The 24,333-nt window shown below is 45.4% G+C and overlaps 4 protein-coding genes across 4 annotated transcripts; 2 read left to right on the top strand and 2 right to left on the bottom strand.

Annotated features, from left to right (window-relative positions):
• Window positions 1–6,129: 6,129 nt before the first annotated feature.
• Window positions 6,130–6,566, bottom strand: MYCFIDRAFT_171299 (uncharacterized protein; the record flags this gene model as incomplete). Its single annotated transcript, XM_007924813.1, has 3 exons — window positions 6,130–6,150; window positions 6,179–6,212; window positions 6,241–6,566. The coding sequence occupies 3 exons, from the start codon at window positions 6,564–6,566 to the stop codon at window positions 6,130–6,132; spliced, it is 381 nt and encodes a 126-aa protein (XP_007923004.1).
• A 76-nt stretch (window positions 6,567–6,642) lies between these two features.
• Window positions 6,643–8,340, top strand: MYCFIDRAFT_60252 (uncharacterized protein; the record flags this gene model as incomplete). Its single annotated transcript, XM_007924471.1, has 3 exons — window positions 6,643–6,910; window positions 7,023–7,809; window positions 7,864–8,340. The coding sequence occupies 3 exons, from the start codon at window positions 6,643–6,645 to the stop codon at window positions 8,249–8,251; spliced, it is 1,443 nt and encodes a 480-aa protein (XP_007922662.1). The 3' UTR covers window positions 8,252–8,340.
• Window positions 8,341–9,162: 822 nt separating this feature from the next.
• On the bottom strand, window positions 9,163–10,637 carry MYCFIDRAFT_210212 (uncharacterized protein). The gene is made up of 3 exons (XM_007924812.1): window positions 10,598–10,637; window positions 9,673–10,548; window positions 9,163–9,614 (listed from the first exon to the last, which is right to left on the bottom strand). Exons 2-3 carry the CDS (start codon window positions 10,462–10,464, stop codon window positions 9,318–9,320), a joined length of 1,089 nt encoding a protein of 362 aa, XP_007923003.1. The 5' UTR covers window positions 10,465–10,548; window positions 10,598–10,637; the 3' UTR covers window positions 9,163–9,317.
• A 1,506-nt stretch (window positions 10,638–12,143) lies between these two features.
• Window positions 12,144–16,031, top strand: MYCFIDRAFT_42966 (uncharacterized protein; the record flags this gene model as incomplete). Its single annotated transcript, XM_007924297.1, has 1 exon — window positions 12,144–16,031. The coding sequence occupies one exon, from the start codon at window positions 12,144–12,146 to the stop codon at window positions 16,029–16,031; it is 3,888 nt and encodes a 1,295-aa protein (XP_007922488.1).
• Window positions 16,032–24,333: the final 8,302 nt, after the last annotated feature.

Genomic DNA, 24,333 nt, shown 5'->3' with positions numbered 1-24,333 from the left:
TAAGGACGCCTATTACCGTATCCGTATTCGTAAGGGCGATAAATAGAAGACAGCCTTTCGTACTCGCTATAGCTATTTCGAGTACTTAGTTATACTATTTAGGCTAGCTAATACCCCTACTATATTCTAGTCCTATATTAATCGGGCCCTATTAGGCCTATTAGATCACCTCTGTATAGTTTACCTAGATAACATCCTAGTTTACACACACTTACCTAATATTGTAGAACACTAGGCTATAGTACGAAAGGTCCTCGATCGCCTATAGGCCTATAGCCTATATTACAAGCCTTCTAAATGCACCTTTGCTACTAAAGAGGTGTCCTTCCTTAGCTTCCTCGTATTAACCGAGGGTATTAAGGCTAATCCTAATCGAATTAAGACTATTACTAAATAGCTAATACCTACTAGTATTAAAGAGCTTCAATTATTCCTAGGTTTTGCTAACTTCTACCGTCGATTTATCGAAGGTTACTCGCGGTACGTAATGCTACTAACGGAACTTACTAAAACCAAGGCTAATCTATCTAGAGAGTTCAAATAGACTAATAGAGTATAAGCCGCTTTTAACGGTCTAAAGTAGCGCTTTACTAAAGTCCCCTTGTTATACTATTTCGTGCTAAACAAGTAGATCCGAATTAAGACTAACGCTTTACAGTTCGCTATATCGGCTATTATATCCTAGCAATTAGATAATAACTATTACTAGCACCCGATTGCCTTCTTCTCGAGGAAGATAATCGATACTAAGCGTCGCTACGAGACCTACAAGCAAGAGCTCTTAGCTATAGTCGAGGCCTTTAAGCATTAGAGGCATTACCTCGATAGGGCCTAATATACGATACAGGTCTATACAGACTATAACAACCTCCGTAGCATTACTAAGGTTACTAGAGTTATAGGTCGATAGGCTAGATAGGCCGTCTACCTCGCTAGGTTTGATTTTAATATATTATATCGGCTAGGCGTAAGCAACCCTGCTAATAGCCTATCGAGGCGACCTAATTACGATAGCGGGACTTAGCAATCTATTAATTTATTGTTTCTAACCCTATAGCATAAGATTGCTATAGCCCGTATTGTTAATAAGCACGCGTAGGATAAGCGGCTTACCGGACTCTGCGACGGCTTAAAGTATATTAATACTCTTGCTATATTAATAGTGCGTATTAAGGCAAGGGCTAAGGATATAGATAGGAGAAGTTATAATAACTCCCTAGTCGACATCGCAATATATAGTAACAGCGATAGCACTAATATAGTTAATCCGGCTGCTAGTACTATTAGATGTATATAATACGTACCTCGTTTAATAGCGAGGGTGCTATTAAATAACCTTGCAAATAGGGATAGTTAATCGTTTATAGATAAGCTATTACGGGCTTAGTAGAGGGACGCCTTTGCTACTAAACGTATCGATAAGCTTGTAAGTAGGCGAAAGACTCGATCTAGTAAGAGTAATAACTAGTCGATCGATAATAAAGGTTATTTAAAGTTTAAGGGCAGATACTATATCCCCGCTAAATATTCGATCCGATAAGAGCTTCTTAAGCGACACTATAATAGTAAGCTTGCCGGTTACTATAGTATAGAGAGGTCGCACGAGCTACTATCGCGTACATACTACTAGCTAAATAGTAAGCGGGACATAAAGGACTACGTAAACACGTATGCCGTATATTAACGAGTTAAAGTACTAAAGCACTTACTATTTGGCGAGTTGTCTTTACTCCCTATTCTAAAGAAGCCATTTGCTAAGCTTACAATGGATTTTATTACAGGCCTCCCGCCTGCTAAGCGTAGGGGTAGCAAGGATGTATATAATACTATCCTAGTTGTCGTAGATTGGTTTACTAAGGGCGCTCGTTACATTCCTACCCGAAAGGATTAGACGGCTATTAACCTAGCTAAGTCGTTATAGAACAACATCTTCTATAGCTATTAGGGAACCCCTAAGGGGATAGTCTCCGACTAGGGCTCGACATTTATATCTTACTATTAGAGTGAGATTTGCCTACAGCTAAGACTCAAGCATCGCCTGTCTATAGCATTCTATCTACAAACAGATAGTTAGACTAAAAGGCAGAATGCTACCCTATAGCAGCACCTACGCAGTTACATTAACGAGAACCCTAACGACTAGGTTAACCTCCTATAGCCTATAGAATTCGTATATAATAATAGTGTCTACTTATTAACTAAGGTATTACTATATATAGCTATAATAGGCTAGAACGCTACTATACTACAAGACCTATCGCTCGAGGCCGAGCGTAAGGAAAGGGAAGCGGGTTAACCTAAGACACTAGCGGCTATTAAGAGGGTTCAAAAGATGCGAGAGATTTACGCTAAGATAGCTAACAAACTAGCAAAGGCCTAGGCATATTAGAAGGCCTACTATAACAAACACTATACGCTAATAACTTTCAAGCAAGGCGACATAGTTATACTAAGTACTAAGAACCTCCGTATCCGCAAACACCTATTACCTAACGGCAAAACAAGGCCTAAGCTCGCACTAAGATACATTAGGCTATTCCGTATCCGAGAACCGAAGGGCAATAGCTAGGCCTACTAGTTATAGCTTCTACCTTATTACACTATCTATAATACCTTCTATATCTCCCTCCTTAAACCGTACTACTAACGCGAAGGCGATAAAGCGCCTACTAAGTTAGAAGAAGTCTTAGCTAATAGCGAAGAACTGTAGTCTATAGAACGTATCCTAAACTATCGGACTAGGCAAGGCAAGAAGGAGTACCTATTAAGATAGTAAGGCTATTTACTAGAATAGGACTTATAGGAAGCTAAAAACTCCTTTAAGGACATAACCGAGTTGTTAGATAAGTATTAGACTAGCGTAAAGGATAAGAAGAAGGCTAAAAGCTTATAATGTTACTATTAAGGCCTAGGATTAATGCTACCCCCGGGGTACTATTAGCTAACTAATTAGAAGCAAGCAATTGTTAGTAACAAAGGACAATAAGACTATACTACTATAGTAAACGCGTACCGAGTATTAATAAGCGCGCTACGACGCGTTAACTAATTGCCTACTCTTTTAAGGACTCTACCTCTTTACTAACGCGCCCTATAGGTCCCCCTCTTGTTCCCTTATTCCGTCGAGGCCTCGAGGCCTAGGCAATCGGCGCGGCCGGCGCGGCTATATTAGTAACAGTGTTGCGGGGTATATCGCTAGTTAAGGAAGGAAGGATATAGCTATGTTAGTAACGGTATTACCGAGTTGTTGTTAGTTAAAGAAGAAGATTAGAAGCGAGGTAAAGTTAGCGCTAAGACGACTAGCGCCGCTATTGTTAACATTACCTACTATTGTTACTACGCCTATAGATATAACCTTACCTATACTGCGAGCCTAAGGCGCTATACTAACTAAGTTAAAGCTTGAACCTGTTAAAAGTTTAATTAAAACTTTGAGGCTAAGTTAAAACTTTAAGCCGCTTAAAAGATTAAGTAGACTAATAGACTAACTAACTAAGGGCAAAACTATAGAGCTAAGCTAGCTAGGGTCGATCTTGCGGACAATAGGTTACTCCTCGATCTATCTAACCCTTTAAGCGAGGCGAACCTCTACTACTGTACTTATAATAGCCTTTACCTATAGAAACTAGACGAGCTATGTTTTTTAAAAGATAAGATAAGATTAACAATTGAAGGCTACTAAACCTAACTAATTAGGGCTAGTAAAACTACGATAGTAAATAATAGTCCTCGTAATAATAAGAACAACCCTCGGAACGGACAAACCCTCGGAGCGGACATTTCTAGGTCTTTTAGAGTAGACGTAGAGAACTCGGAACGATATTACTTAGAACGGAGGTAGTACTATAATACCTCGTACGCCTACCTATTATAGTAGGGAAGGCGCGCTCGTATTGTAATTAGTTAATAGCCCTCAATTCTTATAGCTTTATATCCCTTTACTTTATTATATATAAGGATAGCGCAGTTAGAGTTAGACGTTGTATTAGAAAGTGAGGTTTAATATAGTTACATAATTAGGTAGTTAAGTGTTCAATTTAGCGCGAGCTAAGCAGTCTATTAGACTTGCTAAGTTAGCAGCAATAGAGGTCGAAATTGATAGGCTACGAGGGCGCGGCCTTTAGAAGGGAAGCGTATATTAGGGCTAAAGAGGCTATACGTAATTGGCATATAGTTAGGCCGAGTAAAGCCGGGGTCTCGGTGCCTTAGGTAGGGCTTAGCGCTTAGCGTTAGGCCAACTTGCCTGCCTTCCTCCCTCTCCTTCTAGATCCTTATCGAATACTACTCGTACCTACTACCACCCTATCTACCTGCTAATATACCCTTCTTATATGCCCCTCTAATAATATTAGTATAGAAATTAGGGACATAGAGGCACTCTTTTAGCTTAATAGTTAGGGGTTTACCTACTACTAACTTAATAGTAAAGGATGCCCTTCTAATAGCGATAACTTTGTTATATCTAGTTCCTATTGTAATAGTAGCTCGCGAAGGAATAAACATTGCCTAAAAGTTAAAGCGACTAGGGCAGTTGACAATGTTATAGTTAGACCTACTATCGTATATTAGGCTAACAAAGGGATTCCATTTCTTGCCCCTTATAGCTATTAATAGATAGGTGGTTGGTGCAAGGGTAACTAAGGCGAAGGCTAATAGGTCTAGAGTGTTAGGTTTAAAGAAGCAGGCTAGCGAGACTTTGTCTAATCCATTTCCTATTCTAGTATCGTCTCTATCTTTAGCCGAAAGTCTATAGTGTTGCTAGGCAATCTTAATAGCTAGTAGGTCTTTAAAGAACTTAGCCTGTCTTAAGTAGAAGCCCTTATTCTTACGTAGGTAGGATTTAAAGTACTTTAGCTTTCCTTTCTACTTATTGTCCTTATCCTTCTCTTTAACCTATTCTCGAAGTCGATAGTTTACTATAGTACATTTGCCCCGGTTCTTATATACCTTCTTCTCTCCTATACTAGTAAGTTTAGTATAGGTCTTTAGTATACGGTTGCTACTATTACTACGGCCCTTATTCTTATTAGGTTTGTCGTTGTCGTCTATAGCTTATAGAGCAGCGTTAGCACTAGCTTTACCTTCTTCGTAGATAATACTAAAAGATAAACCCTTCTTCGTAGAAGTACCTAGCATATTGCGGGCATATTCTCGTACTATACTAATAAGTTGATAGAAGTTGTTAACCGATAGCCCTACCTAGTATATTATATAGAGCCCTTTGCTATAGGTTTTATCTATATTTGTAACTGTAGTATATAGGTAGGTTACTAAGTTGTCAAATTCCGGGTATTGTATGCGTTTTATTGTCTTATAAAGATCAAGCCATTCCTTATACTAGTGCTCGGGGTCCTTTACCTACTTAGAATTTACAAGGCGGTAAAGCTCCTTACTAAGGGCAGTCCTTTGCTATTAAGTATTAGGCATAAGCTTGTTCTTTAATCGAGTTAGAATAAGCCGTATAGTTAGTGCTACGTTGTCTATATTAGGATTAGTAATCTCTAAATAATAGCGAATATCTATAGTTGTAGCTAGATATTTAATTGTCTTATTACGAGCTATTCTAAAGCGTTTAAACTCCGCCTTCCTTATATTAAAGTGTTCCTTAGTAAGCTTTGCCCTAGCCTAATATAGGGGGTTGCTTATAAGTTGTTCTATATCGAATTCCGGGAGAAGGGGTTATACTAGTTTAGTTAGCTTAGTCGAATATAGGTTAGTAAGGACCTAGGTCTTATATCTAGTTAGGTATGTCTTAGTTTGCTTAAACTATCGATCCTAATTATTAGGTCTACGAAGGATGATAAGCTTGCTACTACCGAGGCGACTAGCTAATAAGAGGGCTATTAAGGATATACTAAATTCGAAACGATTATAGAGGCTTATAGAAGCTTAAATAGTTGTTTTCTTATAGTGCCGTTAAGACTATCGATTGTTAAAGGTCTCGTAGAATAGAAAATTCTTTCCTACTATAGAAGTCTCTAACACCGCGGATTAAATCCGGGCTTATAACTATTACGTATAGCGTAGTAGATTACTTACGTAATACTGCATTGCCGGCGGTTGAATTGGCTTCGTTAATTGCCTATGTTCTATCTCTTCTATAGTCTAAAATACAGTGTAGAAAATTCTTCAAGCTAAGAAGTCACGTGCCTGTTATGTGACTGAGCTAACGCGTCACACATGTACAGGGTCCCGTTTCTTCTCGCTGCTGTCTGTAGACTGCCGTAATTCACCCAACACTCAACGCACGCGACGTGATTCTTGTCCATGCACGTCCAAGCCTCGTGGCAGCCGTCCTGCCTCCACCGAGTCCACCCTGCTCTTGGTCGTTCACAAGCGAGCGTCCGCATTCCAAGATGCTTGGCATGTATTCTCGAAAACTTCGTTGTCTGTGCTTGGCGGGGTGGGTACATTGCCAGTGCCATGGCTCTTGGTGAGTATGCGACCTTCACGCCGGCCTCAGCTTTCGGCCTTGGACTGGGCAAACAGTCCTGATCAGGAATTCTTGATAAGTCGACCGGTCGCTTCAGCCGCATGGCATGCTGAAATCTTTGCGCCCGTTGCATCTCTTCCACCCACCATCCGACTTCCGCCATGGCTCAAATGCCGCACGAGCAGAATGATGAGAAGCGCATGGCCGCCATGGACGAGGGCGTCACGCGCGAATCATCCCCAACCTTGAATCCAGGCACAACCGACGCAGAACTGGACACGCCGAAAGGAACCCTCGCACAGCGTACATGGCGAACATTGAAGACTCCCGGTTCCGCTTTGCAGATTGTCATTGCAGCGTTAATCGCCATTGCTATTGGTCTGGCGCTTTCTGCGACCGTCGACGACATTCCTGAAGCGGTGCCAGCCATCCTGGAAATTCCAGGTTCCTTGTGGTTACGAGCTCTCAGAGCGACAGGTGAGTTTTTGGCAGGGGCATGTTCGTGAAGAGCTCGTTGCGGGACGCAGGCAATGCCTCAGAAGGATGGACACCATGTCTCGCAATGAGAGACATGCTGACATGTTCGCAGTCCTGCCTCTGATCATCACGGCCATCATCCTGGCCGTGCAGAACCTCAAGGCCATGACGGCGAACGGCTCTAAGCTGGCCAAATGGACCATCTCGTACTATGTTCTCACCACAATTCTTGCTGTTGTCCACAGTCAAATCCTCGTCGATCTGGTGTGGACAAATCTAATGGTGACGGCCAACCCGGATACTCTCGGCATTACACCCGAGACCCAAGAGACGATCGATGAGCAATCGGGCAATAAACCCCACGACATTGTGGTCGAGGTTGCCGAATCATTCATCCCGCAGAACGTTGTCAAAGCTCTTGCCGAGGATCAACTCCTCGCGGTTCTGGTCAGTGCAGTAATCGTCGGATGTCTGATCAAAGGTCCCGAGGAGAAGTCGTCACTGCTGCGAGCCATCAAGGAGGTCGACCGAATCGTCTTCGTCATCATCGAATTCCTCATCAAGCTCGCGCCCATTGGTGTCTTCTTCCTGATTCTCTCCAATCTGCTCACTCTCGACGTGGCAGACATTGGACAGAACCTCGGAGTATTGATCGGTGCCTCGGTCGCGGGAATGTTCATTCATCTTTTCATCATCCTTCCGATCATTTTCGTGGCTTTCACCAGAAAGAACCCATTCACCTGGTGGATGAAGCACTCGCCAGCCTGGATTACGGCCTGGGGCTCCGCCAGCTCAGCGGCTACCTTGCCCGTCACCATGCGATGTCTGGAGAAGAACAAAATTCCCCAGAATGTATACAAGTTCACAGCGCCGCTCGGAGCTCTGATAAATATGGACGGGTAGGCCTCGACACAGTGTCGTTTTGAAAGACCCCCGACGCTGACGTTCAGCAGTACTGCCATCTATTTCCCCGTCGTTGTCGTCTTCCTCGCCGTGACCCAAGGCCAAACACTCAATGCCGGAGACTACACTCTCATCGTCTTATTATCCGTATTATCCTCCATTGCGACCACGCCAATTCCTTCTTCATCACTCGTCCTGACCATCATGATCGCTGGCTCTGTCGGGATCCCGATCACGGGAATGTACGCGGTCGTCGTGGCCATTGACTGGTTCATCGATCGATTCCGAACCGCTCTGAACGTCAGCAGTGATATCTTTGCCGCCCAAATTCTTACGAAAGTCACGGGGATCACCGATGAGGATGTGGGTGAGGTAGGAGAGGAGAGACGAGCATTGGAGAGAATTCAAAATGAGGCTTCTGAGACAGCGGCGCGTTGAGAGTTTGGGATGATACTCACTTACACTGCGAGCAGAATTTTCGTGGTCTTGGACGACAGCAAGGAAATAAGGAACCAACTTCACCCCTTTCTCTACGCCTCTTACTTACTATTCTTTCAACTTGCTTGAAGAGAACAGTAGTTGGTCAGGTTTCCAGCTAGGCTGGAAGCCTGGCCAACTAAACTACTGCGTCTCATCGCATCATGTTGCCGAAAATATTGATCCATCTCGCCGGTAGAGTCGTAGATCCAAGGGGCTTCCTTCATCGTCATCGTAGCACTTCGATTCTAGTCCGTCCATCTCGAATCCTCTCACGGACGTAGGTGCTCGACAAAACAAGTATCGTAGACGCTTGCAAGACCGCAACGCAGTCCGACCTTCGCCTCGCAGTCACCACGTACCACAACGATGGAGAATCATGAAAGCAAACAACGGTAGAATAGAAAAAAAACCCCCCCATCTCGATGATCAACACGAATGGATGTATGTATATGATAAGAGCTGTGATGATGAAGTGGTGAAGGTTCAGTAGGTATGAAAGAAAGCCACGGTGAACCCTGCTCGACATCAGTGCCGTGAAACGCAGCACTACAACGGGCAATTTTCGGCAACCATATATTCTATAGGTTCGGGACCTCTTTGATTCTACAGATGTCAGCCCATCTCACGCGGAGTCAGCAGATTGTGCAGAAAGCAAAACGTTGTGCCGAAGACTTGTGATGAGTGGGAGAGAAGGGACTGGGGTCGCCTTGTGCGGATCAGGATATACGATGGGGGATAAATAAATATCTCCTTGATGAGCCAGTTGCAACTTGCCTCCACGCTTTTGCTCGGGGATATTCGAGGGCGAGCCGGCGAGGACATGCTTCACAATGCAGTGAGTGGGGGGTGCATCCCGGTAGGAAGCAATGCTAATAGGTACTCGTCCTCGCTTCGTCGGCTGCTCGAACGGCCGGACATCGTTCCTGTGAACGATGGCTGGGCAGACTGAACCGCAATGTAATGCAGGAGATGGGGGTTTTTTTTTTGGAAATTTGTATCATTCATGGATTGGGGGAGCACGCCTTCACAGCTTGCTCTTGGCATCCTCTGGGGATATCTCGATAACCAGTTTGCCCAGCTGCGAACCCTTATTCATGTCGTCAAACAAGGTTTCGATGTCCTTGAGATTGTCGATGCCCTGTACTGCTCGCGAAACGAGAGGCTTCAGCCCTTTCGCATTCACGAAAGCGACGAGATCGGCGAATTCCTTTCGAGAGCCCATTGTGCTGCCGCGTAGCTCGATATTCTTCAGCACGTCTGGCATGATCCAGTCCATCTTAGGGCCCACGGTCATGCCATATTGAGCGATAATGCCTCCTTCCTAACGAACCGGGATTGTTAGCATTCTTCACCAGGCATGTAGACCGCATGGTACCCACTCGTAACAGCTTTGCACCTTTCAATGCAATATCACCACCAGCACCATCAATGATGGCATCAAGCTTATTACTGTCTTTTGGAAGCATTTCCTTGAGCTTCTTGTCCCAATCCTTCTCCTTGTAATTAACGCCTCCCTTTGCCCCAAGACTTATCGCTTTGTCGATCTTCTCTTGACTGCCAGAGCTGACATATACATTCGCACCAGACGCAACAGCCAAAAGCAATGACATGACAGCAACACCGCCACCAATTCCTGTGACTAGTACGTTTCTGCCCGGCATCGCATTCCCACTCTTGATCATGGTAGCCCTCCACGCCGTGATCCCAGCAAGTGGAAGAGCCGCCGCTTCATTCGCCGTCAAATGTTTCGGCGCCTCTTCTAATTCCCCAGCATCGATGCACAACATCTCTTGCGCCGCGCCGCGCGGATTGAACCTGGTCCCACCCAAGATCGCATAGCCCGTGGGACTCTCAGGTCCACGGGGGTCATCTTTCCATCCCTGGCCAGGATTGACGATGACACGCTTCCCTTGCCATTTTTTGGCCTCCGCAGAGTCGCCGGTCTTGATGACGGTCCCACAAGCATCTGCCAAAAGTGGTACTCCACACACAATTCCGCCGTACAGAGCTTGACGGATGAAGAGGTCGCGATGGTTTAGGGCGGCGGATATCACCTTGACCACCACGTCGTTTTCTTTCGGCGTGGGCTCGGGCTGCTCAATGACTTTCAGGGGATAGTAGACCTTTCCAGGCTTGCCTTCAACATGCTCAATGGTCAACGCTTTTGGCATGATGAATGGATGGATGTGGGGTTGGGTTGTCTTTTGCTGCAAGTGTGCGTGGTGATCTCGCCAGTGGGATGTATAGGAAGGAATCTGAATGTCAATTGCTAGAAGATACCGGACAACTACAAAATACGCTTACAGACAATGTCTCCACGGCCCCTTCGGCATGTGCGATCGACTCGCAGAGGTGATGTAGCTACCGGCGAGGAGCGCTCGGCTATATCGCCGCGAGCTCTTCCAGCAGGCCGAGGAACCCTGGAAGCGAAGACTCCATGCAAAAGTCCTGACACGCCAAGAAATATCTGGATGTCGACAACAACATCTCCCATTTTGCAGACTTTTGGGCAATGTACGATTTGTCTGCGATTGATGATTGAGGTCTATGTCAAGCCCGATCATCGGTTTCTATGTGGCTCTGCATCTTAATGATCACGAATGGCAGGCTTGAGGGAGCTCTGCAGCAGCATGCATGAGTGGTTCTTGATCACACTCTCATTCCAATCTTCATCTGTTCACCTTTACGACACAATGAATCCAAACATATCATTTCTCTCGATTGAGCTCAAGGCTTTGGCCAGACAGCGCGGACGGAACTGATCCAACGGTAGCGATGTCATGTGCCCGTGCAGACATGGAGACATGGGTAAGCAACATGTGCGCGACCCGGCACCTCTTTCTCCCTTCTCAATCCGCATCCGCTTCAGGCCCATCGCGACCTATCCATCGTGTCTGGAAGCAGCGTCTTCGCGCGCGCTGGCCCTCCTACCTTGTACTGTCTCTTTTGCTCGACTTCGACCCTACCGGCGACCGCTCTTCGAGGACCCAGCTCCCTTCCTATGGCGCCCAATACTGCTTCGAGAGCAGCCGCGTTCTGACCGAGTCCCGCTCCCGATGACATCTTTTAGCACTGAGCGTACACGTCGCAGTGGGTCTCCCAGGCAATAGAGGGCTTTACCAGGCGTCGGGAAATGATGGCGAAGAGAAGGTCGCGTCCGACGAAGGGTTGTCAGGCCGGCATGGAACTACATACAAGTGTACATATGCACCGTGTCCTCGCAGGCATCATCAACAGCTTCGATCACGCCTTCGAAGCTAGGCTCCACAACCACCATAGTGACCATACAGCCCATCTTGACTGGCTCAGAGACAGCCTTGGTCGCGGCACGGACATGCAGGGCTTATTCTATTTCGACCTCATTCATGCAGCAGTCTACCCATCCCGCAGAGGCTTCATATGTTTTCAGGTAATTCGGCCGACTCGCGCACTTGATAAAGCTCTCCCCAGAGTGGAGGTTGTGGGAAGACTCCATCCCAAAGGACCCACGCCCGTGCCAAGCACAGCCGTTCCGTTCCGCGATACTTACCGAAGTCACCATCGCTGTCACCGACATCAACAGCTCTGCACCACTCAACCCGCGTCTCTGCCTTGGAAAGGAGCCTCTCCGCAGTGCTCAGCTGCACTGCACGCTCAACGTCCATGCTCATTGACCAGATCGCAAACACTACTACATATCCCTGTCGCCACAGCGTCACAGGAATGTGTCTATCCCACCCAATGGTAATGTATAAGTGGCATATCACACCACATGTTCTGCTTGCTCCAGCAAACTTGACACCACTATCGATCATTTTCGACAGCACTCTCCCCTGCTTGCGTTTGTCATTTTGCAAGCTATGCTTCCAACATGTCTCGTATTGACACATCAAAAGACTTGTGTTCCCTCTTCGCAGAACAGGTGCAGAGAACACCTGAAGCCGTTGCCCTCGAAGATGAGTCGGCGACGTATACATACGAAGAGCTAGCTACTCGGGTTGAAGAGCTTGCCAAACGACTACGGAAGATTGGCGTGGGCCGAGACGCTCTTGTCGGTGTGTTGCTCCCAAGAAGTGCTGACTATGTGATAGCCTGCCTGGCAGCATTGCAAGCAGGTGGCGCGTATCTTGTGCTGGAGCTCGCATACCCTTCCGATCTGCTAGCCGATGTGATCGAGGATGCAAATCCGAAGGTCATCATCACCAACGAGGCTGCCACTGGCAAGGTCAAGGAAGGCAGGTCCCTCATTGTGCTCGATGAGCCTGCTACCGAACAAGTAAATGGCTGTGGTGATGGCCTCACGAATGGGCATGTCAATGTCGATGAGCCCAAAGTCGATGATCAAGGCCACGAAAGCTCTGCTGAAGACGACCTGGAACGTCTAGCCTTCGTGGCATACTCCTCCGGAACCACTGGCAACCCAAAAGGCATCGCAAATCCTCATCGAGCGTCAGTGCGCTCGTACAACCTCAGATTCAGCATTTCTGATCTTCAGCCGGGCGACCGAGTGGCGTGCAACGTATTCTTCGTGTGGGAAATGTTACGTCCGCTACTGCGAGGCGCCACTACGCTCACGATTCCAGACGAGGTTTCTTACGATCCTGTAGCATTGGTCGAGATGCTCGCTTCTAAGAAGATCACCGAAACGTTGATGACACCGACTCTGCTCGCGGCTGTCTTGTCTCGCTTTCCCGATATTGGGTCGAGACTTGGCGATCTGCGTACTCTATGGCTCAACGGCGAGGTGGTTACAACAGATCTGGCGCGACGGGCATTGAAAGCGCTTCCTGGCGTCCGTCTCCTCAATTGCTACAGTGCTTGTGAGACGCACGAGATTGCGTGCGGCGATATCAGAGAAATGCTCGATGATCAAGCGACGTATTGCCCTGTGGGGCGGGCAATGGAACCTGAGCACATTCACGTGCTCGATGAAGAAGGCAAAGAAGTCGAGGCAGGAGTGAGTGGCGAGCTGTATGTAGGTGGTTCGCTGCTCGCTCGTGGCTATCTCAATCGCCCTGAGACTACCGCCAACGCTTTCCTCGCCGACACCTTCAATCCTGGCAACCCGGATGCTCGAATGTACAGGACTGGTGATCTCGCCATTCTGCATGCCAATGGGCTGCTCGAAATTACTGGTCGGACCGGAGCGATGATCAAGCTGAGGGGGTACAGTGTTGTGCCGGCCAAGGTCGAGGACACCATAACAAAATATCTGCGCGTCAGGCATTGCGCAGTCGTAGCACATGGCGATGGGCTTGATCGACAACTCGTCGCGTACCTGGTTGCTGACAGGGACGATGCCAGCCTACCTCTCGTGGACATCGATGACCATGGCCATAGTCCAACGGCGCGAAAGATCATCTCGCCTTATCTTGCACAATATATGATTCCATCCTTGTGGGTTGAACTTGATCAGCTTCCTACACACAGCGTTTCCGGCAAAGTCGACCTGAAAGGCCTCCCATCACCTCCAACGGCGGCTGCGATGACCAATGGAACAGCTACTCCAAAGGACCCTATAAGCATCAACGACATCGCGGAGATCTGGGCCGCTACGATCGGTATCTCTCAGCAAGCTCTCAAACCTGAGCACAGCTTCTTCGATCTCGGTGGACACTCACTTTCGCTCGCTGCTCTGGCCTCGAAGCTGTCCAGACGCTTTGGATTCCGCATACCAGTCGGTCGCCTGGCAGAGCCTGCAACATTGGAAAGCCATCTGGACGCTGTTCGAGATGTCCGAGATGGCTCCATCGCTGCCGTACAGTCCGATTTGCCGGCTGCCCTACGTAGAGACTCTGCACTAGATCGAGACATCGAAGTGCCTCCGACATCAAAGATTGCTGCGCTTAAGGATGCACATACAGTGCTTCTCACCGGAGCTACCGGGTTTCTTGGTGCATTCCTGCTCAACGAGCTTTTGGAAAGCACTTCAGCACAAATCATATGCCTTGTAAGATCACAAGACCCTTCGGAACATGACAAACCTGGATGTACGGCTAGGCTGCGGAAGAACTTGATCGACTCGGGCCTGTGGAGAGATTCAATCATGGAAAGAGTCGAGATCTTACCCGGTGACCTACCTCGTAAGCGTCTTGGTCTCTCGCTTGAAGCTTTTGAAGATTTGGGAAAGCGAGTCCAGGTCATTGTACACGCAGCAGCAGCTGTGAACCTCGTGTACCCATACGCCGCCCTACGTGGGACGAACGTACAGGGCACTAGAGAAATCTTGCGTCTGGCGTGTGTCAATGGAGCCACGGTACAGTATGTCTCTACCAACGGTGTTCTGCCGCCTTCGGAGAGTGGCCACGGGTGGCCCGAGGACGCTATGCTGTATGTCGATGCAGTTCCCGAGAAGATTCCTGATGGCTATGGACAGACGAAATGGGCCGCTGAGCAGCTTGTGCTTGAAGCCGGACGTCGTGGCCTACCGGTCAGGATCTTGCGTGCTGGAACTATCAGTGGACATAGCTCTACGGGCGCTGCCAATGCCTGGGATCTGCTCACTGCTTTGTTCGTGGAGTCGATTCATCTGGGACACTATCCCGACGTCAAAGGCTGGAGAGCAGAAATGACTCCGGTCGACTTCGTGAGCAAGGCCATCGTGCATCTCGGCAACCAAACACACGCTAAGCAGCTTGTCTTTCACCTCGGTGATCCGGATCCTGTGGAGGCTGCCACAGTATTCCAGCACTTTTCAGAATTGGGATACCCCACGGCACCGATGGAATTTGATGAGTGGGTGGCGCTCTGGACAGAGAGGCGAGGATCTGCAAAGGGCGGAGATGGCGCTTTCACCGTCGACATCCTCCGCAGTGGCATGCCTAGCGTCGGCTTTCTCAGAGACATAGTCGTCCTGAATAATGCTCAGACTAGACCTTTCCGCGCTATCGTCGAACGACCGAAGGTGGACAGCGTACTCCTGGAGACGTATGCGAGACATTGGTTCGCACGAGGCTGGATGAATCGAGCACCTCTCCGTCACACTGCTAAAGGCGGATCTGCATTATCGGTCAGGAAGAGCATTCTTTCCGGACGTGTGGCTGTCATCACAGGTGCTTCATCAGGCATTGGCGCTGCCGTTGCTGCCGCACTGGCGGTAGAGGGCTGTCATCTCGTCCTCGCAGCTCGCAGAACCCAAGCCCTCGAGGCTCTCAAACGACGTCTTGTCGTTCGAGAAGGCAAAGTCATCACGAAGCAAACCGACGTAACAAATAAATCCCAAGTCGACGACCTCTTCAAAACAGCCGAGAAAGAACTAGGACCCGTCGACATTTTAGTCTCCTGCGCTGGCGTAATGTACTTCACCATGATATCCAACGCCCAAACCGAAGAATGGAACACCACCGTCGACGTCAACTGCAAAGGCCTCCTCCACTGCCTCTCCGCCACCGTCCCACCCATGCTCCAAAGACACACCGGCCACATAATCAGCATCTCCTCCGACGCAGGCCGCAAAGTCTTCCCGGGGCTGGGCGTCTACTCGGCCTCCAAATTCTTCGTCGAAGCCACCCTCCAATCCCTTCGCCTCGAGACCGCGGGCAAAGGTTTGCGTGTCACATCCATCCAACCTGGGAATACGGCCACGGAACTTTTGGGCATGTCGACCGATACCGAAGCGATGGAGGCTTACGGGAAATCTTCGGGAGCGAAAATTTTGGAGCCGTCAGATGTGGCGAGTGCGATTGTTTTTGCGCTCAAACAGCCTGAGTATGTGGCTGTGAATGAGGTTTTGATTGAGCCGAGGGATGAGCCGATTTGAATCTTATATAGTAGCTAGCTAGCTAGCATTTTCTAGTCTTATTAGTCTAGTAATATAAAAGTAGCGAAGTATTGCTATACATTTCCTTTTATATTAATATAATCTAGAGGAGGGGGATTATTATTATATTCTTTAATCTAACCGAACTATTACTATTAAAAACCTTTTCTTATAAATCTTCAAGTTCTCTTATTAGTACTAAATCTCTTTATCCTAGACTAAAAAAAAATTTAGAATCTTAAATTTCTTAGGTTATAAATAGAATAAGAAGGAAGAAAAGCCTAAGGAAGGATATTATCTCGTATAAAAACTAAACGACCGACGCTACTACTAATAATTATTACTATACTATAAGTATTAAAATTTAAAAATTTAGGTCTAACGGAGTAAATTATATAAGGTCTTAGGCATTAGAATAGGCTAGCTAGTAGAAGGACTTAAAGACAGTTATAGTAGAATAAATTACTTTATAAAAAGAAATTCGTACTAGAGAGAGAAAGTAGAGTCGGAGTTAATTAGTAAGGTAGATAATCTATAGAAAGTATATATATAGGAATAAGGGGTTAAGAAGAGTTAAGTATATATAGTATGTTATAAACACACCCTAACTTTTACGCTTCTTATCGATAAGGAAGCCGATATAGTCGTGTCTCTCTTAGCAACTCTTCGTAGAACTATACGACAACTTGTCTACTAAATCGTCTACTCGTTCCTACCGCGACACTTTATCGTACTCTATCTAGTTACTACTACGAGTACGAGCGTACTATACTACGCGAGACGCGCGACGTATCTACCCCGACTTTACGACTTCTACGATTCTTACGATATAACGCCTTCTATACGGCACTTAGGTGTTTAGAGTCTATACCTCCTTACGATTACAATATATAAGTTACGAGTACGAGCGTTAGATTACGCTTTTACAAACCTGCGTTAAGCGCCGTAAAGTCTTTACGATTATACGAGGCCTCGCTAGCATTGTAATATAATAACTAAACTTAGAAGAGCGCGCTAGCCGCTAGTACTATAGATACCTATTACTTCTATACGTCTTCCTATACGTTCGCAACCGACGTAATACTATCGAGTTTACTAAAACCTCTAACCGCCGAGTAGTTAAGGACCTAGCAATCGGATCCGCTATTAAAGTCTAGACGATCTCCTTCGTAGTCGATTACTATACGATTTCTCCGTCCCTTAACCCCTTACTAAGCCGCTTAGCAGTTACTTAGTTACTTAGTCCCCTCGTTCCCCTACTAAATCGTTTAGTATAGCACTCGTTCTTCCTCTTCTTCTCTTTATATAATCTCGTAGATCTTCGGACTTCCGACGTACCTCTAACCTATAGCTATAGCTCGACTCTCCGGCTATAGCAAGCTCTTAAGCGTACGTACGTCTATCCTCCCTAAGGATCTCCTTAAGTTCGGTAATACCTAGATACAAGGTCGCTACGCCGACTAGGTCCGGGATATACTAGGAGAAGGACATCGGCTTATCTAGATCGTCGAAGAAGAGAAGCAACTAGGTAAGGAAGCCTAAGCCGTCTAATAAGTAGCTAAGGAAGGTAACCTAGATCGTATCGACTTAACCTAGTTCTTCGAGAAGATTAGTACCGACTCCGAGGCTAAGAAAGACTATATCCTCCTCGAGGATAAGAATACTAAGCGCGAGGACCCGGATCTAGATAATCTCGATACTGTACCTTCCCTCTAGTATAAGAAATTCTAGGTTAAGGATATTAATAGGCTCGACTCTACCGATTTCGAGAAGCTCGTTAACGATAACCTAAAGACTTTCTACGCCCTAATTACGAGCATCTACTATAACTACCTCCGGGCTCTCCGTTATATTAACATTATATATAAGCAGTATAACCTGTCTAACGAGAAGTCCGCCTACCTTGCTTAAGAGATCGCTAATAAGGAGAAAGCGGTTATCGAATTAAAGGAACGACTTAAAGACCTCGCTAGCAAGGAACCCGCTACTACGGTTACTAAGAAATACATAGACTAGGCCGATAACTAGTACTAGAAGACTAAGAAGGCCGAAGCTAAGTATGCCGCGGCAAGTAAAAAGCTTAAGGAACTAAACTTAGCTTATAAGCGCCTCCGAGTAGAACGTAACGCTAAGATTAACCGAGCTAAGGTTAATAAGTCTTAGAATGCTTAGCTAGAAGGCACTAAGGCTAACCTAAAGCGTAAGATTAAAGAGCTCGAGGCTAAGATTAAGAAGATAACCGACTATAACCGTAACCGCTCTAAGTATATCTACTTTAACTCCTTACGCTCTAGATCGGTAGACCGTCGTCGCTATAATAGTGCCTATTTACGATTACGCTCTCCTCGCTTGCTATCTCGCAAGGATAAGAATAAGGACAAGGAGCGGCGCTAGCGTCGTAGACGCTCTCTCTTACCTCCTAATTTATTATCCTCCTCTTTATCCTCGTCCGACGATAAAGATAGTACTACTAACGACGAGTCTACTAATAACGACTGTCGAAAGAAGAACAAGTCTAAGAAGAAGTCTTCTAAGAAGGACAAGTAGAGCGATAGACGCACGCCTAATCGCTATTCTAGTCGCTCCGGACGGTTATACCGCACTAATAAGACTAACGCTACGGATGTAACTAAGTTCGACCCTAACTTAGGTAAGGCCTTTAAGACTAATTAGGCTGTCGACAACTCTAAGAAGTTTAGCAATAAGAGTTCTTTACTACTGCAACGCTAGAAGCGACAACTCGAAAGCAAGCTCGCTATTATAACGTTCCGTAGTATAGACGATCTGCTTATATATATCTATAGCTACCTAAAGGGTAACCTATAGGAGATAATCGAAACCTAGGTCCCTTCTAAGCTTAGTAGCGATACGCTATAGGATCCCTTCGAAGACTTAGACGAGCTACTCGAGTTCCTAGACAACTACTATAGCGAGCGTAACCGTAATAGCAAGGCTTATAATAACATAACCTACTACACTTAGTAGTAAGGTAAGAACTTTACGGAGTTCTATAACCGTTACTAGACCCTCCGCGTACGTATTAAGTAGTCGCCCGAGGTCGAGTTCTACTAGCTTAAGCAGAAGCTAAACCTTAAGTACTACGCCTAGTTAAAGAACAATATACCTAAGACTGTTAAGAAATTAGTTAAGAAGTGCTACGAGATTAAGGACGAGTAGCGCGACCTCGACCGGAAGTTCCCTCGTAATAGCGACAAGGACAAGAAGCTAGCTAGTACCCGCCGCTCTAATAATAACGGTAGTAGTAGCAATAGCAACAACTAGCGCGGTAATAATAACTCTTATACTAGTGCGAATAGCGCCTCTACCCGCAAGCAGCTACCTAAGAAGTACTAGAACCTGCCTCTACTTAGTCCTATAGGTAGCCCTAAGCGCCTTCGTTACTAACGCGAGAATCGTTGCTTCCGTTACCGCGAGGTAGGCTACCGACCGAAGGACCCCCTCTGCCTAATAACCGGCTTTAATAATAACGGCTCTCTAGTTAATGCCTCTAGTATAGACGCCGACGTAGAAGCGTCTAATAATAAAGATTATTATAGCTACTACGACTCCGATTCTAAGTAGGGAAATAGTACGTCCGCTGCCTAGGCGAGAAAGTTAGTAGACAATATAATAGCGTCGAATAATTACGAGTATTAAAGGCAGCCTAGGAAGCATTATTACCCTTAGCATCTTTATTATCGGTATCGGCTACTTCCGTCTCTTCTAGAGATCCTATAACTCTAGATATCTAGCCTTATATAGTCCTCTAATCTAGAGTTAATAATAACTATAAGACCTGTTCCTTCCTCGATCCCGGCGCTACTTCTATCTTCGTTAAGACTGCTACTACTTGCGCGCTTAAATTGCTATTTATACCTCTCTCCCGGTCTCGTTTCTTAGGTCTTGTAAATAGGTAGACTATAGCTAACCGTATTACTTACGGTATATATCTTAACCTTAATATTAATAGTTATTGCGAATAGGTTATCGCCTTTATTACAGATATCTAGTATAATATTATCCTCGGACTTCCTTAGTTCGCCTTATACTAACTATTTATATACTTCGCTACGGGACGCATCGCCTTTAGTTCTCCGCACTATAGATCTATATATAACGACGCAGGTCGCATCGTATAATCTTAGTTACTAAACTATATACCTATACCGTCCCTTACCCCTTATAAAATCCTTAGACTACCGCTAGGGCTGTTCGTCGAAGATGAGACTACTAGCCTATTTTAAGACAATCCGGCCTTACGAGACTAGTAGTAGAACCTACCGAATCTACTAGTAGTACCGCTACTACTGCCATTATTAGCTATTTAATATAAATATTACTAACTCGATAATCCCGAGATACTAGAGATCTCTGCGTATGCGCTTAGCCTACTTGCCTATAGGCCTAATACAGACGTTATTATATTATAGCTTACACCTCCTTAGAATAGCTATAACGATTAATTGCAAGCTTGTACTATTACGACGGAAGACTATAATAAAGCAATAACAATATATAAGGACAAGGACCCTCGTAGCCTCCTGCCTTAGTACTATTATTACTTATTAGACACCTTTAGACCTTCTCGCGTGACGCTGCTAACGCACTGCCGCCGTATCGTCTAGGTATCGACTATAAGATCTATTTAAAGGAAGGCGCCGAACCTCCTTTTAAGCGACCGTACCTACTCTCGACCCGTAAGAATAATATTATTAAGAAGTAGATAGACGAACAACTAGCTAAAGGCATAATCTAGCCTAGTTCCTTATTAGCTGCAGCCCTAGTATTAGCTAGTAACCGGCCCTATACCTATAGGGCAGTTTTGAGCCTATATAAGAGGCCTCCTTCTATAGAGTAGATAGATTATTAACCTCGTATAGCACATTGTTTATGTCACACTTCTATAATGCCTATGTTGCAGGGCTCTAGTTATTAGCCTAAGCGACAGTCTCGTTATCCTATCTTGCTAAACATAGCTACCTATATTGCTATAGGTTATGTTACCCTCGGTAGCCTATACTATTGCTATAAGTAGTAGTAGTAGTATTAGTTTCCGTCCTTTATTAGAGCCGAAGGTAGGGCTATCTCTTTATATCTAACAGGTTTAGGTATATTAAAGGTAGTCTCTAGGCACGAATAGCTATAACCGAAGCGAGGGCACGATAAGAGCCTACGATACGGACGATACCGAAGTATCTTAAGGGGCCGTTACAACAAGTAGAGAAACCTCTTAATAAGGGCATCGCTTTAACCCCGAAAAGCTACAAACCCTTAGGACTGTTATAGCTTAGGGCCTAGTCTATAACTATAGCTAGCTTCTAAGGACTCGGCTCCGGGTCGAAGACCTATTTAGTACCGCTTACTCGAGATAAGCTACCGCCCGCCTAAGGAGGAGATAGATTAATTACCTATCGGCCTTACTTAGTTTGCTAAGACTATCTATACGATAGCAATTTCTAGATTATAGGTTAGATACCTAGACAGTTCCCCTATTAACTAGGTAGATTGTTTCGGGATTCGCTGCCTCGTTCGGATAGTGCTTAGCCTTCTACTAGAAAAAGAAAGTCCCCGCCCCCCGCCTAGCTAAAAGAGATAACGATAGTTAGTAAAGTAGCTGGTTTCTAGGATCTAGGTGTGAATAGAGATTGCAGTTCCTTCCTCCGAGCGGCTTTTGTCTAAATTTACTAAATTAAAGCTCTTAGGGGTATCTAGGCGACCCCTAGGAGGCTAAACTCTAATGCTACCCCGGGGGTAATATTAGAAGAAAACAGCCTAGTATACTATTTTCTCGTATAGCAACATCGAAACAAACTAAACCTACAATATATACTAAAAACACTTTCCTATAGCATTTTATTTCAACTACTTTATAATAATCGAATAAGCTCTAGCGAAAGCGAGCATTACGAATTAGCGGAATCTTCGGAATCTAATAACCTACTAGACCCTATTAACGAAGAAATCAGGCGACGACTAGTTATTATAAGCGCTATCGAACTAGGGGCTATCGAGCCTTCTACGCCCGAGGCCCTCTATAATATCGTTATAAAGATAATTCAAGGGCAAACTAACCTTCTCCGTTAGAATAGGCGTCGCCCGCTAGAGCTAGGAAGTAGTAGGAACCCTCTATTCGAAGGGTAGAACGCTACGGCGCACGTAGAACGCTTTAAGGACAACTTAGCCGAGTACGGACTCGAAGAGGAGTCGGACTAGTACAAGGTCCGGTCCCTTACGAGGACTACTATTACTAAGCTTTACTAAACCCTTAGAACCCTAGTTAGCTACTTAGAAAAGGACGACAAGTCTAATGCCGACTAGGAGGTCTTTAAGTAGGCCTTTATAAGGGAGTATCGGGATCGCGATAGCCGTCGCATTAAAGGCAGTCGTACGTAGCTTAAGAACCTCTATATAGAGAGGCGTACCGAAGATAACGACCTAAAGGAGTACGTCCGCGAGTTTGTTAAGTTAGCGGACGGCATCGACTAGCAGGACCTCGAGAATTCTTAGAGAACGAGGCTACTCCTTAAAGGGTTACTATAGTCTACGGCTAAGCGGGTCTTCCGTCGCTATAAGCTTAGCGAAGCTAATCCTAAGACCTTTAGGAAGTATAAAGAGGTCCTAGAGGCTATTAAGGACGACATTAATAGCTCCGCTAACGTAAAGAAGTTCATTTACGGCGAGGACCGGAATAACCTAGCCTAGGTAAGGAACGATATCTCGGGAACTAGAGGGCCTAAGTTTCTTCCTAAATCGCAAAGTAGTCCTAGTACCGTAACTCCTACTATTACTAAGCATTCTTAGGACGTTACGGACTTGGCTAAATCCCTAGCCTAGCTCAACCTTAATACGAAAGCACTATAGCGAGTTAGGGAGGTCCTTAATACTAGTATACTAAAGGATATGCTACTAGTCTACTAGGTCTCCGATCCTAACTACCCTAAGGCCCCTTTAGTTAACGTCTACGCTATACGGAAGATCTATTCTAACTTAGATAGCAAGTACTAGATATACGGCGGTTTCAAACATATTTAATTAGACTGCCCTATCTAGAAAGAGCTTCTTAAGAGGAAGCTCGTTATACAAGTAAATAGTCGGTTCTACTATACCGATACCGGCGACAAGATTAACTTCGAGTAGGATCGTAGAGCTCCGAAGCTACCTTAACTTAGGAGTCTTTATAAGAAGGGTTATATTAGCAGGTAGATAGGGTAGTAGTAGTTACGAGTAGTATTCGATAAGGAGCTAGAAGGAGAGGGAGGAAGGCAGGCAAGTTAGCCTACTACTAAGCGCCAAGCCCTGCCTAAGGCATCGAGACCCTAGCTTCACTCGAGCCCGGTTATATACTAATCACGTATAACCTCTTTAGTCCTAATATACGCTTCCCTTCTAAAGGCCGCGCCCTCGTAGCCGGTCTTTATTCTAGCCTCAACCTCTATTACTACTAACTTAGTAGGTCTAATAAGCCGCTTAGTCCGCGCTAAATCGAACGCATAACTACCGATTACGTAACTATGTCAAACTTCACCTCTAATAATACAATATACAACTCTAACTACGCTATCTCTATATATAATAAACTATAAAGTAATATATATCTATAAGAATTAAGGGCTATCGACTAATTATAATACGAGCGCGTCTTCCCTACTATAATAGATAGACGTACGAGGTATTATAGCACTGCCTCCGTTCTAAGTAATGTCGTACGAGTTCTTTGCGTCTACTCTAACAGACCTAGAAATGTCCGCTCCGAGGGTTTGTCCGTTCCGAGGGTTGTTCTTATTATTACGAGGGCTATTATTTACTATCGTAGTTTCGCTAGCCTAAATTAGTTAGGTTTGGCAGCCTTTAAGTGTTAACTAATTATATCTTTTTAAAAAACTTAGTTCTTCTAGTTTCTATAGGTAAAGGCTATTATAAGTATAGTAGTAGAGGTTCGCCTCGCTTAAAGGGTCGGAAAGATCGAGGAGTAACCTATTATCCGCAAGATCGACCCCGGCTAGCTTAGCTCTATAGTTTTGCCCTTAGTTAGTCTATTAGTCGCTTAATCTTTTAACTTAGTCAAAGTTTTAACTTAGCCTTAAAGTTTTGATTAAACCCTTAATAGGCTTAAGGCTTTAATTAAAGTTTTAATTAAAGGTGCCTTAGGCTCGTAGTACAGGTAAGGTTGTATCTATAGGCGTAGCGACAATAGTAAGTAATGTTGACAATAGCAGCGCTAGTCGTCTTAGCGCTAACTTTACCTTGCTTTCGATTTCCTTCTTCGACTAATAATATACTCGGTAATACCGTTACTAATATA

The sequence above is a fragment of the Pseudocercospora fijiensis genome (genome assembly GCF_000340215.1).
Source record: "Pseudocercospora fijiensis CIRAD86 unplaced genomic scaffold MYCFIscaffold_2, whole genome shotgun sequence".
NCBI classification, from domain to species: domain Eukaryota; kingdom Fungi; phylum Ascomycota; class Dothideomycetes; order Mycosphaerellales; family Mycosphaerellaceae; genus Pseudocercospora; species Pseudocercospora fijiensis.
This window is presented reverse-complemented; position numbering and strand designations above follow the sequence as displayed.

What these genes read in the sequence shown, in the direction of transcription:
- MYCFIDRAFT_210212 (XM_007924812.1), bottom strand. Translation starts at nt 10,464, where the DNA reads ATGCCAAAAGCGTTGACCATTGAGCATGTTGAAGGCAAGCCTGGAAAG. An exon ending in AAGGTGCAAAGCTGTTACGA is followed by an intron (nt 9,615 to 9,672) that starts GTGGGTACCATG and finishes CCGGTTCGTTAG; the next exon opens with GAAGGAGGCATTATCGCTCA.